We start from the raw sequence: 21,005 nt of genomic DNA on the forward strand, positions 1-21,005 counted from the left end.
TGTGCAGAACTAGTTGTAAAATATTTTTAAATTTCAGAAGTTTGACATGCAGATTTTGAATACTCCCTTCACTGAGATTTGTGTATGTGTGAGCAGGCATCACAGCCCAACATAGTGGTAGATGGCGCCATCTAGTGGCAACTACCTGGAAAACTAAAACGCAACCACTTTGACTTCCACACATTGAAGAAATAGTAATCTCAAACTATATGAATATAACACAAATGTTTAATCAGTAAAGTTAAACTTGTAGAGCCTCTTCAGTAGTACTGCTTCCAGTAAAGTCACTAAAGGTTCAATGTATTTCTATAAAGCAGCACTATTTAATTAGCGGCCCGCGGGCCACATGCCTGAAAGCAACCTTCGAGTGGCCCGAAAGCAACTGTAATGTAAAATTTAAAGAAGCAGTATTTCAGCATAGGTTTATTTTAAGTACTGCTCTTTTATTGCGTTTATACCCTTTTGGATGTGGCAATACGTTAATAAACATCCAGTGTGTTTGTTATCATATCTATTTGTTTTTCTTTTAAATTGTTAACTTTTCTCATCGTCTGCTAAAAATGTCCAGCCCAGCTCATGTCTTTAGTCTGAAAATCCGTCCCGAACACATATTGAATTGAATAGCCCTGCTATAAAGGGTCGACACTGACGTCAATATGCACAATACAGAATTTTAGGACTGAATATAAAAAAGCTTTCTATACATATGTGTCACGGGTAGGCAGTGTACGTATCTCTATAACGATGGCTTTCTTTCTACAACACCATCTTTCATCACAACCACCACACATGCTCACACACACAGACAACAACCCTTCTTCACACGAGACCCCGTTGCCTAGCAACGCCCTGCTGAGTGGCCCAGGGGGCGGGAACGAGGCGCTTGGCTTCCGCAGTAATTACAGTACGTGTGTATCTATTTGTATGTTTCTGGGCCACCCCAGGTGTGTGTGTGTGTGTGTGTGTGTGTGTGTGTGTGTGTGTGTGTGTGTGTGTGTGTTTGTGTGTGTGTGTGTGTGTGTGTTTGTGTGTGTGTGTGTGTGTGTGTGTGTGTTTTAGCTGTGAACACATATTTAGAGTACAAACAGCATCAAGACTGAAAAGAAGCAGAGAGGCCACAGTGGTAGAGCGTTTGTGGTAGCGCCATTGTCCAATGCAGTTTTAAATCACTTTAAAGCTTCCAGTGAGGAAAAGTTAGACTGAAATCTAAGTAGGCCTTAGTGTTGATTATAAATGTTTCAGTCTCATAACAATTATATATCAATGAATAACTTTCTGCACCATATGTGGTTTATCTGTCAGCCTTTGGGTAGGGGCGTGTCCAAAGAGGTGATCAATGGTGGCACGGGCCCCACTGTTAATATTATTGTCATACCTTGGTGCCATACCTCCAAAAACCTTCATTGGATGTTTGCCTTGACATAGGCTACATGGGATTGGTTTGACAATAAACATTGGGCTGTCCTCCAACAGGCAGCTATTAGTTTTCCTTGCATTTTAGTAAAGAAAATTTTATTTTGTTATTGATATGAAGTGTAGACATAGTTTGTTTTTGTTTTGAGTCCAATCAGAAGTCATAGGTTGCCTCTTTGGTGTGTTACTTTTGAAAGGTAAAAAAAATAAAAACCAGGAAATAGAATCTGTGTGATACTTTCATTTAAGTAGTGAAACTGGATATTGTTAGTGGAGTCAGAAAGGTCATGTTCCCTTGCTGCTAGCTTGATTCCAACAGCATGAATTCATGTCGATGTTGACTTCAAAGCTCACACAATGGGAGAAAATAAGGTGGTGCTGTCCATTCTATATACAATCAATGGTGGTGCGGCACAAACAAATTACCTTTCTTAATTGTGTCTTCAATTATGCCAAACAGTAGGAACAGAGTCTACTGCTTTTCCCAAATGTTACCTGGCTGGGCTAAATACTTTATCCTGATTGGTCAGAACAACAGTGATATTCTCAACAGACAAATTGACACCAGGGACAATTTTGGGGGCTTTTACTGGTTTATTTTATAGAGGAGAGGACTGTGGAAAGTGTTGGAAACTGAGAGAGAGTGGAGGAATGACATGCGGGAAAGAGGCCTCAGGTCACCTCCTACATGGGCGTGAAACTGAACCATTAGGCTAAGTCCAGTATGCAACTATTTCTCTTGAAATTTATAGTATACAGTGTCCTGAATTGTCAAATTAAATGTCCAGAATTCAACAAGAGATTTGTAACATTCAATTTAATTCAAGACACAGGAAAAGGGAAACATTTACTCATGTCGTGCTGCAACCATGAATTTGGAGAGACTTTTGCTTTGACATAGAAATTGTTGTTTGTTTTCTGACTGATGGACAGATGAACGACATTAAAAAACCATTATGCATTTCAAAAAGCAGCCTTGTTGTAGCTTCTTTTCACACCACTTTAGAGGTCTAAGCAAGGTTTTGGCATTTATGCTTGATTAAAAACTTGTGTTAGAAATAAAATAATAAATACATAAAACAAGAATGAGTAATGTAGTTGGTAGTTATTTTCTGACAGACTGTCTAATTAATGTTTTGTGGTGATGAGGACTGGTGAGTAGAATTTATAAGACACAAACAAAGTATTTCAGCATAGATGCAACATGATTTGTCCTTTGTTTGATTTTTTACACATTCCCTAAATTTAGTTTGACTTCTTCCCCTTTTTCCCCTCTTCCCTCCAGGAGTGGAAACAAACACACATACACACACACAAGCACGCGCACACAAGCACGCACAAATACACAATACACACGCCTCCTTTTCCCGTTCGCCCAACCCCCCACATCACAGAAGTCACCGCCCTTCCCTCGCGCTCTCACACCAACATGACTACCAAACAGTGCCGCTTCAACCTATGACTTCAACCCGCCCGACGCAGCGGAGCATCATGGGATTTGTGGTCCAGGCCGCCCAATCCAGTTCGAGAAGGCGAGGCCTCACCAAAATACAACTCCCATCTCGACCCTCGCACGCCGAGCCCTGTCGTCCAATCTGAATATGTGGGAGGAGCGCGTCCGCCCACAAAAGCCACATCTATCTCCCTGTATCTCCCTCATAAAAAAATCAATTGTACACGAAAAACAGGGAATACGCGTAAAATACAAACAGTGGTGACGGCTTGTTTTCGGTGCACGACGGACAGCGACGAAGCGTCCCCGCGTCGTGAGGCGAGAGAGACGGCGGCGACAGGCAGGAGCAGCGGAGAGGGTGTTGTCCTGATGCTTAAATGGAAGTGGGTGGGCCTCCACGGTCACACACTGCCAACTTATCTGTGGATATTATTCTGACAAGCGCTAATTTTCTCGTTTATGGACTGGTTATCCGCTGAAAGAGACGCACGACAGGGCTGCGAGGGGGGCGACGGGCCGGGGACGGTGGCTGGGTCGTCTGTAATTCCCGTTATTTGGGACTGCTTGATTGTGCCTCCGCTTGGCACCGCCCTTCCTGGCCGGTGGGTGGTTTCGTCAAACGGGCAGATCCGCCACGGCCCAGCGCTGAACATATAGGCCGTCCTCCGCCTCTGTACCCGGCCGGCCTTCTACCGTGAACTACACCCTCTCCCTCTTGGTATATTAATGCGTTATGAGTGGTAGGTACCCTCCCCCTCTCCGTCTCCACCCCTCTCTCTCTCTCTGTCTGACAGATAGGAGGCTCCAAGCCTCTTTGATATTGATGATAAGGTTACTGGTTTTCTCCTCTGCCTTCATTGATCACCTTTGTTTTGCGATATCTACCTCTTTTGATCCGATTATATTCTGGCAACTTAGAGTGCAAATAACCGCGCGTCATCCTGTAACTTAGCAGTATTCAGAAATACTCATGTGATTGTGATATAACTGGAAATAATCTCACAGTTGACTCTCTTCTCGCAGACTCGAAGAAGGAATCATCTGGAACTGAAGGAGGGAAAGCATCGAAAAGGGGGAAAAGTTCTGGATCACAGGTAAAAGAAATGAGAGTTTATTAAAGTTCATTACTTTTGCTTTGCCTAGAGGCCAAAAATGTACTCCCTCCCCTCCCAGCCAGCCAGACACCTCTGGGGGCGTTTCTCTGGTGAATTCCACTTCCTGCTTCTGTGCAGCCCTGCTGAGCGCCAGCCCAGAGCTTCTTCAATAGGCTTTACATGGCTGTCACACTTCAGCCACTGTACTTTTGAATTGTCTGTTTGAATTAAGGTTCAAAATGGTTTAATTCTGCCTATGGATTTCTTTAGGGAAAAAAACAGGAACGTTGGACTCTGGCTTTCAAACTGTGGGACTTCTATTTGTAGCTGCTTTTTGAGCTTGTATGTATCTTGGAGATTAATTTAGGCCATGCCGTTACTTTTAAAAGCAAATTTGTTGTTCAACGTGTATGACAAGCATTGTTGCTCTGTTATTCCACACTATTGTCATATCATCTTGGCTGTCTTCACACAAGGTTTAGAGGTGTACAGCATTAAAAATTTGCCTGCGACCTAGTTCCTTTGAAAGGGAGGAGAGCGAGAGAAGGCGGCATTTTCTTCCAGTGTTCTGAGAAAAGAGAAATGTGGTTCTCACACGCCCACCCACTCGCTTCCTGTAATACCGCCCACTTCCACTGACAGCTCTCTCTCTTTCTCTCAGCTTTTTGTGTTTCTTTTTTGCTGCACCATGTTTCTCTCCATCCCTCGCTCTTTTACTATTTCTCTTCTTTGTTTAAAATTGTACATAATGTGAGTGTACATCAACACATCTACCTTGCTCTGTTCCTTCTGGCTTTTTTGTACTTACATGTCCTCTGTTTCCTATGTAAACGAGTTCTGTGTGTGTCTCTAACCCTGACTGGCTTATCCTCCTCCTCTTGTCACTTCTTTCTCTCTCCTCCCCTTCCTTCCACCTGTCCTCCACCCTCTCTTCTACCATGTCTCCTCCAGGATTCCTCTCAGCCCTCTCCGTTGGCTCTGCTAGCGGCAACCTGCAGTAAGATCGGAGGGCAGGGGGGAGCTGAGGGGGCCCAGGCCCAGACGGCGGCCCAGCAGATCCAGGTGCAGGCGGGTCAGATCCAGCTGCAAGCAGGTCAGCTCCAGGGTCAGATAGTGGTGGACACAGCAGGAGGTCAGGCCCTGGTGCCCCAGCAGCTGGAACTGGTTCCAGCTCAGTTCACAGGGAACGGCTGGCAGATCATCACAACAGCACCTACCATGGCCAAGGAGAATACCAATCAGCCTGTTGCTGTCACCGTGGCTACCACCTTGGCCAATGACAGCTCACCTGGGGGACGGAAGATGAAAGAGGTGTGGAAGCAGCAGGTTTATTCAAATATTTTTTTTTTCTGTCTGTCAGTGTTTGTTCTCAACTCATCACGGTTCCTTTCCTGTTGGCAGGTGAAGCCAATGGGTGGGACCAACAGCGTTGCAGCCAATCAGCAACAGCAGCAGTTCCAGATTATCCAGGTTCAGAACCTGCCCAATGCTGGGGGCGGGGTCCAGTATCAGGTCATCCCTCACTTGCAGACTGCAGATGGACAGCAGATCCATATCAGTACAGCTCCAACAGCCTCCATTGGGGCTCTACCAGAGCAGGTCCAGCTCATCCAGACCCAAAGTCCAAGCCAGCCCCAGGCCATCCTCCAGCCAGCCAACCAGCAAGCCATCCTGACAAGTACAGCCAATCAGACGGTCCCGCTGCAGATCCGCCCCGCGCAGTCTTTCCCGCTGCAGTTGCAGACCTTGCAGGGCTCCCAGACTCCTGTTATGACCACTTTACCCATAAACCTTGGTGGCATGACGCTCGCTTTGCCTGTGATAAATAATGTTGGAGGAGGCGGGGCTGTGCAGCTCATCCAATCAGCAGATGGCACATTCTCTGTTGCTAATGGCAACCAGTTAGTGACAACAGCAGTGACTGCTCCTGCTACGACATCGGCATCAACTGTCACGACAGTGGCAGTAGCCGAAGGTGACAGCACGTCAGATGGGACACAAGTGGTTTCTGCTTCATCAGAGGGTGGACCAGCTGATACCCAAGTGCAGAGCAGTGAGGCAGACTCTCAGAGCCAGAACCAGCCCAATGGGCTGCAGAACCAGACAGATTCTGCAGGGTCCATCCAGCAGGTGATTGTTGGCCAGGTGGGGCACCAGCTCTTGCAGCAGATTCAGCTGCAGCCTCAGAGTCAGGGTCAGGCCCAAGGCCAGCAGCAACCTCAGCACATTCAGACCCTCCAACTGGCCCCGGGACAAACCCTGCAGCCCATCCAGGCCTTCCAGAATCCAGCCCAGGTCCTTATTCGTACTCCAACCCTTTCTCCCTCTGGGCAGATCACCTGGCAAACAATACAACTGCCCGGGGGAGTCTCCTTGCAAGGGGGCCTTGGGACAGCTCTGCCACAGCAGCTGACTCTGGCCCCAGTGACCACTGGGACAACAATGGGGGGTGGAGGGCTGGTCTCCCTGAGTGGAGCGCCACTGACGCTCAGTGCAGCCCAAATCAACCCAGGGTCTGGGGTTCAGACGGTCAGCATCGCAGGGCTGGGTACTGCTGGGGTTCAGGTGCAAGGTGTCCCCCTCACCATTACTGGTCTACAGGGTGAGTGTGCACTAAAAGTCACTGTGTTCGTGTAATGAGACTGATCACTAACCAATTTATTTAGTAACACAAACAAAGATGTTGTGGCAGAGTAGGCTTGTAAGGACTTCTCCAAGCATTCTCAGTTCTAGCCTTTCAGTATCCAGGTGTGTGGCGACTAACGAACTGTAGTTCAACTAAACCAGGATGTGCCACAGGCATTACAACCTTTTTGGCTAATTTTGTCAATTTCCCTCACCTCTCAGGTCAACCACAGGGTCAGGATGGGGTCAAAGTTCAGTCGTCTCCCATGACAGTCGCTGTCAGCAACGTGGCATCAGGCTCATCGATGAGTCCAGACCAGCTGGGCTCGGTACAGAGCTCTTCAGACCAGGAGGGACTGCCCAACAAGAGGCTACGCCGTGTTGCCTGCTCTTGTCCAAACTGCAGGGACGGAGAGGGAAGGTATGAACTCATTAGAAACACAAAGAACCACGCAGGGGTGGTTGAGGTTGAGGTTCCCCAGAATCATTCAGTGAAAATACCCTGACCTGTCAAATATGTCTACCAGATCAATCAGTGAGTCAGCTTTATAAAAACATACATTGTTACGACATTAAAATCACCTGGTGACTGATAACAGAATCTTCTAGGACTCTTGTAACTCAAGTGTGTGTTGCAGAAACAGTGGGGACCCTTCAAAGAAGAAGCAGCACATCTGCCACATGGAGGGCTGCGGGAAGGTTTATGGCAAGACATCCCACCTGAGGGCTCACCTGCGCTGGCACACCGGTGAGAGGCCGTTCGTCTGTAACTGGATCTTCTGTGGCAAGAGGTTCACCAGGAGCGATGAGCTGCAGAGACACCGGAGAACACACACAGGTGAGATACGTGTTCAGACTGGAGATGTGGTACCACCTTGTCACATGTGTAGGAATTGACTCAGTAAACTAATGTGAATGCAGTTCTAAATCCAAACTATTGATGCAGTCAACACTTACTTTCATCATCAACTATTCTTAAACTTAGTATTTGAAAAAATGTCCAGGGTGCAATTTCAAAAGTTGATCTAATTTAAGAGGCTTGATCTAGAGACTCGTCAACCTTTAACAAGCTGTTTTTATAGTCTTGTTTTCATGTGTGAACTCCCAGGAATAGTGCAAGTGGCTAATGAGGATCAAAATAATTAATTGACTGAATAAAAAGCTCAGAATAATTTTCTCAAATTTTTTTGTCCACAGGAGAAAAGCGTTTTGAGTGTCCTGAATGCTCAAAGCGCTTCATGCGCAGCGACCATCTCTCGAAACACATCAAGACTCACCAGAATAAGAAGGGCGGAGCAGCAGTGGCAATCATCACCACTGATGACATGGAGGAAGACACGCCTGAAGGCCTGGGCGCCATCCCTCAGATCGTTGCTGTGGCAACACTCTCACGTGACTCTGACCCCGCTACACCCACCACTTCTAATCACCTGGAGGAAGAGGAGGAGGAAGAGGAGGAGTTTGAATAAGCCACGACTCCTGTCTCTTGGTTTGAAGGCTGGCTTCCTGTTTTTTTGGAAGCCTTCGCAGGGACCGCAAGGGTGGCCACTTTTTCTTTGAGTTTTTTTTTACTTTTAATTTGACATCATTTAAACAATGTTGTTCTCTCATTAAAGGGACTCAAAAGAGACGGGATCATGCAATGAACAGAAACCGTAAAATATAAACATTGTTGTCTAAAATAACTAACACATATAATAACAAAGCTTAGTCTAATCTTAAAGCAGATTAGTTTGGCATTTATTGAATGAATCTATGATAAATCCATTCCTTGAGGAGGAAAAGAATAAAAGTGTGTCTAGATTAGCACAAAACAGGCGATCCTGCTGAATCAAAAAACATCAAACATGCAGAGACATTTTCCTAATCGCAACAGAATCTAATTCTATGCACAAAGTTGTGTTCCTGGTTCACACCTATCAGACAGTGCTGAGGGTCAATCATAAATCAGGAACAGTTGCAGAGCAGTGACAGAGCAGAGGCAGTTTTAGGATGGTGTGTGTGTGTGTGTGTGTGTGTGTGTGTGTGTGTGTGTGTGCGTGTGCGTGTATGTGTGTTTATGGGACACGTGTGAATGAGTGGTCGGTTTGTCCACCCATACTGTCATGAGGAGGATCTAGCTAATGTGAGGTTTATTTATGGTTCAGGTGAAGTCCTCGGATCAGATTCAGGTGTTAAACCCTTGGAGACCAGTCTACGGATAAACTGTTACTGAAGAAGAAGAGGGGATGATTCTAGAAAAACAAAAAAAAGAGTAGAAAAAAGCACATATGAAAAGATTTATAAATAATGCATTCCTATTGAGGCGCAGTGGCCATTAGACAAAAAAAGGTTTCTATAGAGAAAAAACAATCTAGCTTTCTACAACTTTGTTTGTGTAGTGAAAGCAATACTTTAAAGACAATCTTAGTGAAACCATGTTTACATTGTCAGGGGAAGTTTTCTCTGTTAATAAAACAAGCCAAGATGAGGGAGAACATCTGAGAGCAGTACTGTCGTCTGAACAAAGCCAGTCACTCTGTGGTTACCACAGTGTGGCTTTAACATCACAGCTTCTGTCTACCCAACGTGACTTTGTCATTTGTAATAGTCCATTGCCATCAGATGGTACCTGGTAGGTTTAGCGACAGTTTCGTCTGCAACATCACTGACGTTTCTTTCTGCTTCCTGTGCTCTGAAGGGCAACACTTCTTGAACTCTAACCCTGCCAACATGCCCCGCGTACACAATTGCCTTAACACAAGCTGTGGCACAGAGGGAACTTCAGGGTTAGGTGGACAGGAGCACAGAGAGGTTAAAGGACCAAGTGATCAGTGGGTGGGAGCGGGTTGGGTATTTAGCTATGTGGATATTATGAGACGTTTTCTGGTGGTGTTGCTCTGTGTTAGTTCAGTGCGTACATTCTTTTTCAATTAAATGATAATTTTATTTTATAGAGTCTATCAATTGTTTTAAAAATTCCCTCCCCCACAATGTTAACACACAGGACCCCAGTGTGTTCGGCTAATTTATTATTTATCCTTGATTTGTACTATTTGCCTTTTGCTGGACTTGTATTTGTGTGCGTTGATTCTGAGGTTGTGTACAGCATGTTTCAGTTTTTTGCCGTAGTGCTGCTTCTTTCTTCTTTACTCTTTGTGCTTCTGTTTAATTTTTTCTACGTCTGACATTGCTGTTCATTTCTTCTTCTCTTGCGCCATAACGTGTTTTTTGAAGAAATATAAATAACAAAAGAAGAAGAAAGCAAAAAAGCTACTATTGTTTAAAGTTGAAAAAGATTGATACCAAACAAATTTAGATGTTTTTGGTAATATTTTGTGTGACAACCAACTTTTTTTTTCTTTGATATTTTGTAGTGACATCTCATTTGTAAATCTTTTTCTAAAAGATGTTTGTTCGTCTCCATGACATTTGATAATGGGTTTTTTGCCGGGTTAGCCTCAAAGGCTCCAGTTTGTTGATATTTTTAAACTGGTTTGTACAAACGTGTTATGTCGATTAAAAAAAGGAAAAAAAGACGAAATCAAGCAGAAAACATTTGCCTGCATAACACTTGACAATAAAGTGATCAAAAATGACTTAAATTGTCCTCTGATGCTCTGTCTTTTCTGTGAATCAATTCGATGGGAACCATTCACACATAAACAATACCATCCAAAAAATCCACAAAGGAGCCCTGAAAAAAACCCAACAGGTTTCATAGTTAAGAACTAAGGTTGTCAAAAAACTTGATACTTGGATATTTTTAAAACGATACAATCTCACAATTTCACATTGCAAAGCAGCAAAAAGAACTGGAGTTTGAATACAGCAACAGATCTGCGACCCATGAAGCACGTGCACGCAAAAGACAGAGAGCAGAACTGGTCGAGTGACCTAGAGAGGAAGTGAAAAGAGTGAACGCTGATTGAAAACAAAGCAGTGAATAAAGAAATCAGACGTCGTTTTCAAAGATAAATCATGACACATAAAAGACGTCTGTTGCAGATAGAGAGCAGAGCAGAGGGGAGACTTAGCAGTGTTTCGTTTGGAGTGTTTCCTGTGTGCATGAAGAAGACTGACGGCCAGAGATGATCAAAACAAAATTAAGAAAAAAACAGACACTACAGAGAGCTGACTGCACATGCAGACACCAACACACATCCATGCTTCCATGACTGCTGACAGTATGTCAACCGTGACAGCACAGAGCGCAGGCTGAAAAATAACAAGAAAATTGACCAGTTTTAAGTGTCTAAGATCATTTTTTGTTTCTGTAGTACTGAACACCTATCAACTTTGTTTGAATTTTACTAGCATTGTTTCGAAGTGTAAAATTATTTTCCTTTTCCTCGTTCCTCCAGCTCCTAGTAAGTGATGATGAAACTGTTTCTGGACTCTCAAATTGTTGCGGCTGCAATCCAACCTGTGACAATCTGTCCTCAGCAGAAGCTCCTCAGGAACAAAATTTTAAAAAAGACACTGCTGCTTTGACCAGCTGAGGTATTTTGGTTTGTGTGGATGAATAATAAACCAATAAGACTCTTACTTCAGAGGTTCGACAAAAAAACAACCTGAGTGTAACTCAGATCAAAGTGTGACTTATGAGGGTTCACCGTCAGTTCACTCTGAGTTTACTAAAGCATCACGGAATAGTCGGCTCACGCACACCTCTGACATGTTGATCCTTTGAAGTACTTCAAAAAACACCAAAATTTACTGCCTTTCCGCGCACCCTCAGGTGATTTAAAGGAGTTCTGAAGGTAAAAAGGGAGTTTAATGTGATGAATTCTTCTTAAAGTTTAACAACACAGACATCTTTTGGGATTTGAGTCCATCCATCACTCTGGATGTCAGATTAGGCATTGGATTAGACTTTGAACACAAATTGGGGTTTATAATCTGGAAGAACTCAAGGACCCGGGTGTAGATCTATATCACCTGTTGTGTTTCACTCTGTAGAATAGATCATGAAGTTTTAAGTTTTCACACCTATGGTACCTCATGAAGAGCCAGTGGTCTCATGGTGTGGTCTGACCGTGCTGTGACCCTTCGCCCTGCAGCAGAGGTACCTGATCATTACATAAGGTCAGCTGACTTATTCCCTGGTCAGTTAACCCCGGACCTGACCCCTCTCACCGGGCATCTACAGCAGCCAGACACACATAAACACATACACACACTTTATGCTTTCCAAAATTGCCTGCAGCTACCTTTCAAACAACTTGATGGTTTTTTTTGTAAAGGCACAGCTCGAACAAACATAATAGTGTAAAAAGAATATATAAGAACAAGGCAGTTCATTAAGATAATGCCATTCTTTATTCAAATACACAGTGAACTGACAAGAGGGCTGTAAAGTTACTCACTTTTAGAAAATCAGTTGCTCTTAAAAGGCTCCATTTGCATCCGAAACAGAAAATATGCGAACCCTTACTTACATTAGCTCTAGTGAACATGAAGAGTAGAAATCTTCAAAGGAAAATATACAACACACGTTTGAGTACTGACTTTAAACATTAAAAACATTCTGCATCTTATGCAGCGTTAAGATCAGGATATATAAAACATATCAACAGTGTATGTGCCTTATGATAAGGGGACATGAAAATAACAAGCTTTTTTTTCTCCTTGTTTTTTGAGTAAGATAAAAAGATCGAAACCACAAAAAATATGTGCGTCAAGTTGAATTCAACTGTACTGTGCAGAACGAGAGCTGGATCCAGGTTTCAGCGGCGTCAGCAGGTTCTCCTCTCTCGACTTTTACTGCAGCTCCTTCTGAATGCTGTGATGGAGACAACACAGGAGATTAGCTCTACCTGACGTTTAGAACTAAAACAAAGCTGACTAAATGTAAAAAAAAAAAAAAAAAAACCTTAAAAATTGTATTCAGAGATCACGGAAACCCAAAATCAACTTTCAGCTACATGAAAACAAGTAATCATTAGCTGAGAGGCATGTTATTTCACTTCTCTTTGCAGCAACATTCTTAACAGTTTTTTTTATCCATTATCCATTCCTCCTTTTCACTTTCAGGTTGCAGGGGGGCTGGAGCCTATCCTAGCGGTCATCCGGCGGAAAGCAGGGTACGACCTGCACAGGTCGCCAGCCTATCACAGGGCTGACATGTAGAGACAGATAACAATTCATGCACACACTCACACCTACAGGCAATTTAGAGTTACCAATGGACTTGGTACACATGTTTTTGGACTGTAGGAGGAATCCAGAGTACCTGGAGAGAACTCACGCATGTGCAAGGAGAACATGCAAACTCCACACAGAAAGGTTTCTGCCTGATCTGGGATTTGAACCAGGTAGCTTCTTGCTGTGAGGCAACAGCTCTAACCATTGTGCCACCATTTTTTAAATACTGACTTCAAATATTTTCTAGACGAAATCCTGATTTTCTTGTTTTTATTTTGGTTCTTTCTGTTTACCCTCAGGTCTGCGGCATTAGACTCTGCTTTGAGAGCGTGTGGGTCGTACCTTTCCAAATACTCGTGGACGTTGTTGTGGCCGTTGTAGCGTGCCAATCCCACCAGGATGCCAGTAGCACAGCGGCCCTCCTTCTTACGACACAGACTGCAGTTACACATCTCACGGCAGATGGGACACGACCAAGTCTGAAAAATAAAAGAAGGTACAGATTATTATTATTTTATTTAATTTATGATAAAAGTGAAACCAGTTTGAGGTTTTATAATGCGTAAGCTGTTGTTTTAATCGCCTCTCTTCTTTGCTCCTGGAAAAGAACCTGTGATTTTTTTTTTTATCTGTATTTTTCTGTCTGTCTCTTTTTTGGCATGCTCTTTGTTGATATGTGGGCACTGATTGGCTGCTCTGGACTGCGTCTCCCACTGAAAACTTCCTCACAGTGTCACTGATTACAACAAATATTAAGTATTTAGTTATATGTGAGCAACAGCAAAAAGGCCAGGGGTCTCCTTTATAAACGTTGCTTACGCACAAAACAGGGCCTGAAATTGGCGTACGCCAAGTTTGTGATTTATAAAAACAAACTTGACGTGAAAATGTGACTACCGGTAAGCAAACTCTGACCCAGGCGTACGTACATTTTAGAGGCAGGGGGGAATTGGCGACGCAGTTGGTGAGAGGGAGAACTGAAGTCAGATTATATTTTGATGCCTTTTACACATTTCGTTTCATTGAATAACAACATTAACAGACCCGCGTCACCATCTTCACTAAAATCTGCATACTCTATGTGTGTATGTCTGTCTGTGGTGAGTCGTTTCCAATAAGCTGTCATTAAAAGATAAAAGCGTGTCTTAAAGTTCATCAAATATTTAATCAGCTTTGTCTCAACGTCACATTTCTCCAAAGTGTAGAGGAAACACACAGGCCGTATCCTAACGTGTTCGTCGGGAGGTAAAACCAAAGTAACATCAGAAGACGTAAATAAGCCGCAGAGCAAAGTGACAGTCATGTTTTCAATGTTTCTAACGCTGTGCAGAGTCACTGAGTGTAGTTATACTTTTAATAAAGTCTGCTGTATGGAGCACACGGAGCGCAGAGACACGGCCCCGGCTGCCTCACACACTGATCACATTCTCATCACCTGCACGTGTTTACTGTGCTAATGAGAAAAGTATGGAGTAAAGCCATGCCCGGTCCTCACAGTTATTATCTTACATATCATCATAATCATTCAAAACGCAGGCCAAGCTGCCCGTGATAAAACCAACACATAAAAACTTACATTCACAGATCAAATTTCTGTCAGATAATATCAGAGAGGAGATCTCTGAAAGACGTGAGCTCTCTGTAATGTGAAATAAAAGTGTGTGTCCTGTAAACATGAAACACTGCAGTGAGACCATGCGTAATGATGAATGATGGATGCTCTGGTACTGGTGACGGATACACGCTGCAGCGACGTGGAGTAACTCGACTTTTTTATTTCTATTTGTATTTCTTTTGTGTCCCTCCTGCTGTAAGAAACAAACAATAAGTGCTCTCTGACCTCCGCTTCATTCACGAGGACCACGGTTTGTGTGGCAGAAACTTTATTCTCCCCGTCTTCCTCTCCGTTGTTGCCGTGATTCACCGTGAGAACCTCTGATCTCCCGGCTCATTTGTATGCATCTTCATTCATAAAGTGCTTTGCATTGACCGTATACGGTTGAATGTGGGCGTGAAAAGGGCAGAATAAGAGGCTGATCTACGTGCGCATATCTCAAGGTGGTTTGTGATTTATAACTCTTTTAACAACTGTGATCAACACAACACAAACAAACATGTTAGGTCCAGTTAGTTTTAGCATTTGTTTTTGGAGAAACCACAACTGTAAGACCACAGAAGAGTGTGACTGTCTGCTCTCTACTGTAGTGAAATAACCATCTGTAGAAGGGAAATACATTTATCTGGAAGGCTATCAGATCCTGTGTTTAATTTCTGCAGACCTCACATTCACATCTGGTTAATCAAAGTGTTCGGCGTTTATGATCTCCAATACTGACCGGGTCGAGCAGCACTTTGCGTACGTCCTCTCCATAGCGGTTCTTCAGGCAAGGCCCACAGAACTGACCTTTTACCCCCACACAGAAGCCACTGCGACACACCGTCTTGGTGTCCAGAGTCTTCTGTCGGCACTGGTGACATGAGCTGCCCTGAAAAAGAACAAACACTTACGCGATGAAGAGCAACACCAACACCTGACTGTTCAGTCTAGTTTAAAAAAACAGGAATAACCCAACTCACATTCTCCTTGTCCCAGATCTTGTCTTTGCTGCGGTACGCAATGTTCAAGAGGTCATCATCTGTGATTTCATCGACTGACCTCACCAAGTACTGGCCCTTAGAACTTCTCTTCTTCTTTTTCTTTCCGTCATCGAATTGTTCCTCATCCACCTATCAAATCACAAGTACCAACAATGCAAATCAAACAGAGAGGACACAACCAAATGCACATGTTGGTATGCAGCTTTATATTAACTTTGGGCATCAAACTGCACATTCAAGCATTCATTTTCTAATCTTAATTGTGACTGTCGCTCTGTTCCTTCAGGACTCACAAAAGCTGCAATTCCCTTTGTCATCTTGTTCAATGAAATTGCTGGATTGTTGATCTTAAAAACATAGCTGCAACTGTGGTGCATGCTCTTGGTAATCTTATAAAGAAAAGCTTGAGTTAAAAGTTCCACAAAAACACAAAGTATTTGTAGATAAAGAGGTGCACCTAGCATGGATTTCTAAAACAGGCTAAATCATTTCAACCTCAAATCAGTTAACCAGGAAGAACAAAATTGTGTAGAGGATATTGATTTATGTAAATAAAAACAAGCACTGTTTTTGAAGGAAAATGTGTTTGTTATTTGTCATATTTACACCCTGGTTGTATATATCAGAGGCAGGAACACCATCTCACCTAAAAATGCCACTTTGATTAAGTTTGGAACACGGCCCCTGATTGGTCAAGACTCAACACAGAGGATCCAGGGACGGCTAACAATTATCAGAAAAATTAAAAGAAGAAAATGTAAATCTTTGAACATATCATTATGGATTTGTTGAATGGGGTCCCTGAAAACTGTAGTTCGAGGCTGGACAGGAAGTCAACAGCCGTCTGTTCAACTAAGACAAAAGGTGGTGAGATCAATATTTAAAAATATATATGTTTCTGTACATGACAATGCGCCCAGGAGAAGTAGAGTGATAAGGAAGTTACAAGGTCGCACATAATGCAGGGGGGTCGGGTTAATTTGCATCAACTGAAAGAACCACAATTTCCTGGAAGGACTTATAACTGCAACTTTAAAGCACACAGACTACTTTTCTTGAGATGTTAAAATGTAAATTAAATAAACCAAGACTAAATTGCTCAACTACACTCAAAGCACTACAATGCTGCAACAGTGGAGACCATAAATAACAGAACAGTTGACGGATAATAAATTCTCATATTTAAAGCGAGTTCCCCTTTCACATGAACTTCATTCAACTGCACATCATGAGAAGTGTACATGACGGCTTTTTTAACATAAATGTTGTGTGTGTGTTTGTGCGCGTGTGTGTGTGAGTGTGCATGCAGCATGTCGTACCTCCACCAGTTTCCTGAGATCTACAGTCCTCCGGGGTCTGACAGTCACCGGTTCGCTCTTTTCCTCCACAGCGAAGTTCTCAGGTGGACGAGCCTTACGGGATGGGTTTCTCCTTTCTAACCCCGACTCGGACTCAAACTTGCGTTTTCGTGCCGTTGCTTTCTCTGACCCCCGCTTCTTCTTCTGCAAAATTACAAGAAAGGAGTTTGAACGACAGAACAAAGAAAATATCAGTGACTGTGATGAGAAACATGATAATTGCAAACAGTTTTTCAGCCTAACATTTATTTGAATAATTAGGACTTCTTCTTATTTAACCTTGTTCTACTACATATTTCATCATACACTTCATGTTTTGATTTTTATTGAACTTCATTTCTAAGAGACTGTCACATGAAGCAAATTGGCACCAGAACTTTCTTCGGGATCAATAAAGTTTTCTTATCTAAATTATATTTTATTGCAATCAATACTTTGTTTTGACAATGCAAAGTTATTTCAATGCAACATACTGCACGATATAATCTTTATTGAACACAGAACATGTTATAAATAATGTTATTTCATGTCATAAATGAACAGATTTTGTCATTACATGACGACTCTTAGACTTTCACTTCTAAAAGATTTGACCGACTCTATAAATACCAGGGAGGTGTGGAGGTGCTTCAGACCCTCATGACGAGGGGTAACAAGCCACAGAATGCTTCATCAGCTCACAGGGAGTTTTACACAGTTATTGTAGGCTGCTTAGTTTTCAAAGTCTGTCAAATTATTTTTATAAATGAATTTTAGTGAGTGCCATTTCATTTTTCTATCTTAATGTTATGAGAAGCTGGTGCTGGTGCTCATTCTCACCTGAGGGGTGGTGGGAGGAATCAGGTCCGCCACGGTGCTCAGATCAGCAAACAGCTTTGCCAGCTGTAAGACAACAGAGAGGACCAGAGTCAAACAGCCTCTAACAGAGGTGGAGCTGATGATTCGTCTACACAGATCACAAAGACTAATTTAAAAAATGTTGAAAGGGTTCCTCACCATGGCCTTGTTTTCCTGGATGTTCTTGTCTCTTTTCCTCAGGCTCTGAGACAGGACCTCCTCTTTGCCTTCCTCCTTCTTCTTCTTCTTCTTCTCCTCCTCCTCCTCCTTCTTCTCCTTCTTATTCTCCTTCTTCTCCTCCTCCTCCTCCTCCACCTCCTCCTCCTCCTCCTCCTCCTCCTCCTCCTCATCCTCATCCTCATCCTCCTGCTGCTTCATCCTCTTCGGCCTTCCTCTGCCTCTCCGTGGGGGAGGAGCGACTTTGATCGGCCTTTTGTTGTTTTTCTTTTGTAGGTCCTGTTTTGGAGTGGACAATCTTTTGACTGGAAACCTGAGGAGTGAGAGCGGAGGCAGATTTTTTATTAATCACAGAAAAAACAACACAGCAACCACAATAAAACAGGCAGGTGCCTCCTAATACACACTGAATAATTAGCGGGTGTATGATCACAGTGTCACTGCTTTTACATTTCAGCCTGCCCAGGATCAAAACATAACACCATACTAAGATACAGCACACCACTTGCATTCTCTTGTAGATATTGAGATGAGCTGCATCTGACTTCTTAAGTATTCAGCTTCAGTTTCTAAAGCATAAAATGTTGAAACCTTGCTCAGCCTTGTAACGATGCTACTTCAACTTTGAGTAATTTAAGGGTTGCCTAACGTTATATGTTATGTAGAAAAAATATTATTTCTAGATTATTATACTACACATTTGCGGTCTTTGTGGTAGTTGTTGTAGTTTATTTTGGCCTGCATGCAAGATTTCTCTTAACCCAAAAACAAACATTAAAAGGAGAGCAACAACGTCTTTGCTGCTTTACAGATTTACACACACACACACCTCAGAGCGACTAACAGACTCTTCCTCTTTGGAGGGGCGGCGTCCTCTCCGTCAGAGTAAAAGCCTGTGTCCACGTCACTGTCTTCCTCCGAATCAGCCATCTGGAAAACACCAGAGAAAAGGTGTTACACACACTCAAACACTTTTTATAAATAAAACACAGCCAAAAAAACCCCCAAAACATCTCAAACCTTCGTCTTTAGCCGTTTGTCTAAATACCCTGTAGCCTCTTCCTCCTCATCTTCACTGAAACCTTCAAACTCCTCCTCACTGTCCGACTGGCTGAACAGACGTGCCAGCTCTGTAGTGATGAACTTGGATTTGAAACGTAGAGCCTGTTGGCAGACAAAAAACAAGATATTTCACCAGGACTACAAGGATTGAGTGAATCACAGTGGTGAATTTCCATGTAGATATCACAACCTATCAAAAAACAGCTGGATAAAAAGGTTTGAGAAGATGCAGGCTGTGTATTCATCTATATGTAGTTAATCTTGAGCACCTAACAGTAGTGTCCTCTGTCTGAATGATCAGCAGGTGGCAGTAAAAACAGCTGTTCATTATTCCATTTATCAAGGCTGCAGGGAGATGTGAGTTGCTGGTAGTGGTTGAGGTGGCTTCTTTAACACATCAGTGCGTGGGAAAGATCCCTCATCATGTGTCATGAAAGTAAAGGTGGGTTTCTGATTAGCTTCAGTGCATGGTGGCTGGGTAGGTTGAACCACTGGCTCACTTTGCTCCATAGAAAACATTTTGAAAAAATAAATAACATTTGCAGAAAATTGACTTTGACTAGTAAACCTACCCACTGGTTCATCTCACCCTACTCTCCCAATTGAGTGTTTACATGTTTTGCTTTAATGGCCACTTCTAACAACAAGGCTTTATCTGTTTATGGGGAGTGCATTTTATTTTAGGTCTAGGCTCTTTGTTCAAGACTTACATTATTAGGAGAGCCAATCAGAATCTGGTATTAGTCTGATCCCCTTTGTGTCATTAATTAAAATGAAAGGTGTTGACCTGTGACCCATGAAGAAGAGGCAGACACAGGTTTGACCAACATATCCTGTTCCTTGATAAAACACTGAATATACAGTCCTGTGGTTTGATTATGTTGTTGATCAGAAACTTAAAGGCTCACTTAAACATCAACGTGTAATGTTCAACCCTCAACCCAACCAGACGACAACATAAGACTAAAACATCATTGTGACTGGCTGTCTTGAATTCACTTCTGATCTGACATCGCAGGGTGGTAAAAAAGAAAAGTGATTTCAAAAGATCTTTACAGAAAGCTGATTCAGGACACCAAGCCAACAACATGGGCTGTTAACAACGGGGCTCATTTTGACTCATTGTGCCTTTTCTTCGACACAGACACCAACGAGGAAAAGAGAATTAACACAACTCGAAAGTGTCTGACACTTACCTTAGTAGTTAAGGTCATTATAACCAGTTTCACTTCAAATATCCGTACAAAAGTGAAGTTTTCGCTTTTAACATGAAGTCCAATGAGTAGAGAGGTGGATTTAAAAATTAACCGCTTGTCAAGTCCGGGGTTTCAAAACGAAGGGGGGTTTCATTTTCAGTCAGATTATAAATATATCTGTATCAAGTCAAATTTACCAAATATCTAAAGTTCACCATGTATTGTTTACTTTGAGCATATTTTAACTCGCAGTTTTGATAAAAATGTTCTCTGTATGTTCACGAGTATTTTCTTTTCTGAATCACCCCCCGGACTTACAATGGTACAGTCCAGACTTTCGCGCGAAAAGGATATGTGGGCGTGGTTACGACAAACTAGATCGTGCCACATTGCATCGAGTTGTGCGTTAAGGACTCTTGGCATCGTTGTGTACCGTTTTTGTATTTTAATACAAACGTTTTGCATACAATGTTATTTAAATTGAACAGTTGTGTTTCCTTCTGCTTATGTTACAAATGTTTTACTTGTTTTCTTTATCAAGAGTTCACTATTGAACCTTACTGGAGAGTATCAGATTCTCATGTGAGCTGTTACACAGCACCTGCCTGTTTGTCCCACTTCCTTCATCTTTTCTACATCCTCCATTGTTGGTTAGTATTCAACGGCCTGTTGCAGACACCTGCAGACATATGCATGTACCTGCATTTTTGGCCCTCTGAAGCCAAAGTTCACTTTGTTTTATTTGTAATTTTTCCTTTGTGCACACCCTGGCCCACCAAACATTTGTATATAGTTAAATTTGAGTATATGGTCAGGTGATCCAGGCCAGATCGCACGGTGCCCTCTTCTACATTCACTGTCCTGCTGCAGCTTGTACGGTGGCCCAGAAGTGCAAATCGAAATGGCAAATCAGAAAAAACACAACGACAAATCAGAAAACACAACGGCAAATCAGAAAACAAAACAGCAAATCAGAAAACGCAACGACAAATCAGAAAACACAACGGCAAATCAGAAAACAAAACAGCAAATCAGAAAACACAACTGCAAATCAGAAAACACAAAA

At 42.8% G+C, this 21,005-nt stretch overlaps 2 protein-coding genes across 6 annotated transcripts; one reads left to right on the forward strand and one right to left on the reverse strand.

The window, feature by feature from the left end:
- The first annotated feature begins 755 nt into the window (after positions 1-755).
- Positions 756-10,169, forward strand: sp4 (sp4 transcription factor). Of its 5 annotated transcripts, none has more exons than XM_034705260.1 (7): positions 756-904; positions 3,890-3,960; positions 4,912-5,271; positions 5,362-6,562; positions 6,808-7,006; positions 7,224-7,423; positions 7,783-10,169. In XM_034705260.1, the coding sequence occupies exons 1-7, from the start codon at positions 790-792 to the stop codon at positions 8,052-8,054; spliced, it is 2,418 nt and encodes an 805-aa protein (XP_034561151.1). In that variant the 5' UTR covers positions 756-789; the 3' UTR covers positions 8,055-10,169. The 5 variants fall into 5 exon arrangements, with proteins under 5 accessions (XP_034561151.1, XP_034561153.1, XP_034561155.1 ...); XM_034705262.1 differs by having other exon boundaries at positions 7,230-7,423; XM_034705264.1 differs by lacking the exon at positions 756-904 and adding an exon at positions 2,859-3,606 and having other exon boundaries at positions 7,230-7,423.
- Positions 10,170-11,863: 1,694 nt separating this feature from the next.
- On the reverse strand, positions 11,864-20,199 carry cdca7b (cell division cycle associated 7b). Its single transcript, XM_034705266.1, has 10 exons — positions 19,940-20,199; positions 18,702-18,845; positions 18,511-18,611; positions 17,664-17,994; positions 17,487-17,549; positions 16,629-16,811; positions 15,289-15,438; positions 15,048-15,197; positions 13,054-13,190; positions 11,864-12,349 (listed from the first exon to the last, which is right to left on the reverse strand). Exons 1-10 carry the CDS (start codon positions 19,955-19,957, stop codon positions 12,328-12,330), a joined length of 1,299 nt encoding a protein of 432 aa, XP_034561157.1. The 5' UTR covers positions 19,958-20,199; the 3' UTR covers positions 11,864-12,327.
- Between the last annotated feature and the right edge of the window lie 806 nt (positions 20,200-21,005).

This window comes from Notolabrus celidotus, chromosome 16 (genome assembly GCF_009762535.1).
Source record: "Notolabrus celidotus isolate fNotCel1 chromosome 16, fNotCel1.pri, whole genome shotgun sequence".
Classification (NCBI taxonomy): Eukaryota; Metazoa; Chordata; class Actinopteri; order Labriformes; family Labridae; genus Notolabrus; species Notolabrus celidotus.

What these genes read in the sequence shown, in the direction of transcription:
- cdca7b (XM_034705266.1), bottom strand. An exon ending in AGATCTGGGACAAGGAGAAT is followed by an intron (nt 15,198 to 15,288) that starts GTGAGTTGGGTT and finishes GTTCTTTTTCAG; the next exon opens with GGCAGCTCATGTCACCAGTG. An exon ending in GCAAAGTGCTGCTCGACCCG is followed by an intron (nt 13,191 to 15,047) that starts GTCAGTATTGGA and finishes TTTATTTTTCAG; the next exon opens with ACTTGGTCGTGTCCCATCTG.
- sp4 (XM_034705260.1), top strand. Translation starts at nt 790, where the DNA reads ATGCTCACACACACAGACAACAACCCTTCTTCACACGAGACCCCGTTG. An exon ending in CACCATTACTGGTCTACAGG is followed by an intron (nt 6,563 to 6,807) that starts GTGAGTGTGCAC and finishes CTCACCTCTCAG; the next exon opens with GTCAACCACAGGGTCAGGAT. An exon ending in ACACCGGAGAACACACACAG is followed by an intron (nt 7,424 to 7,782) that starts GTGAGATACGTG and finishes TTTTGTCCACAG; the next exon opens with GAGAAAAGCGTTTTGAGTGT.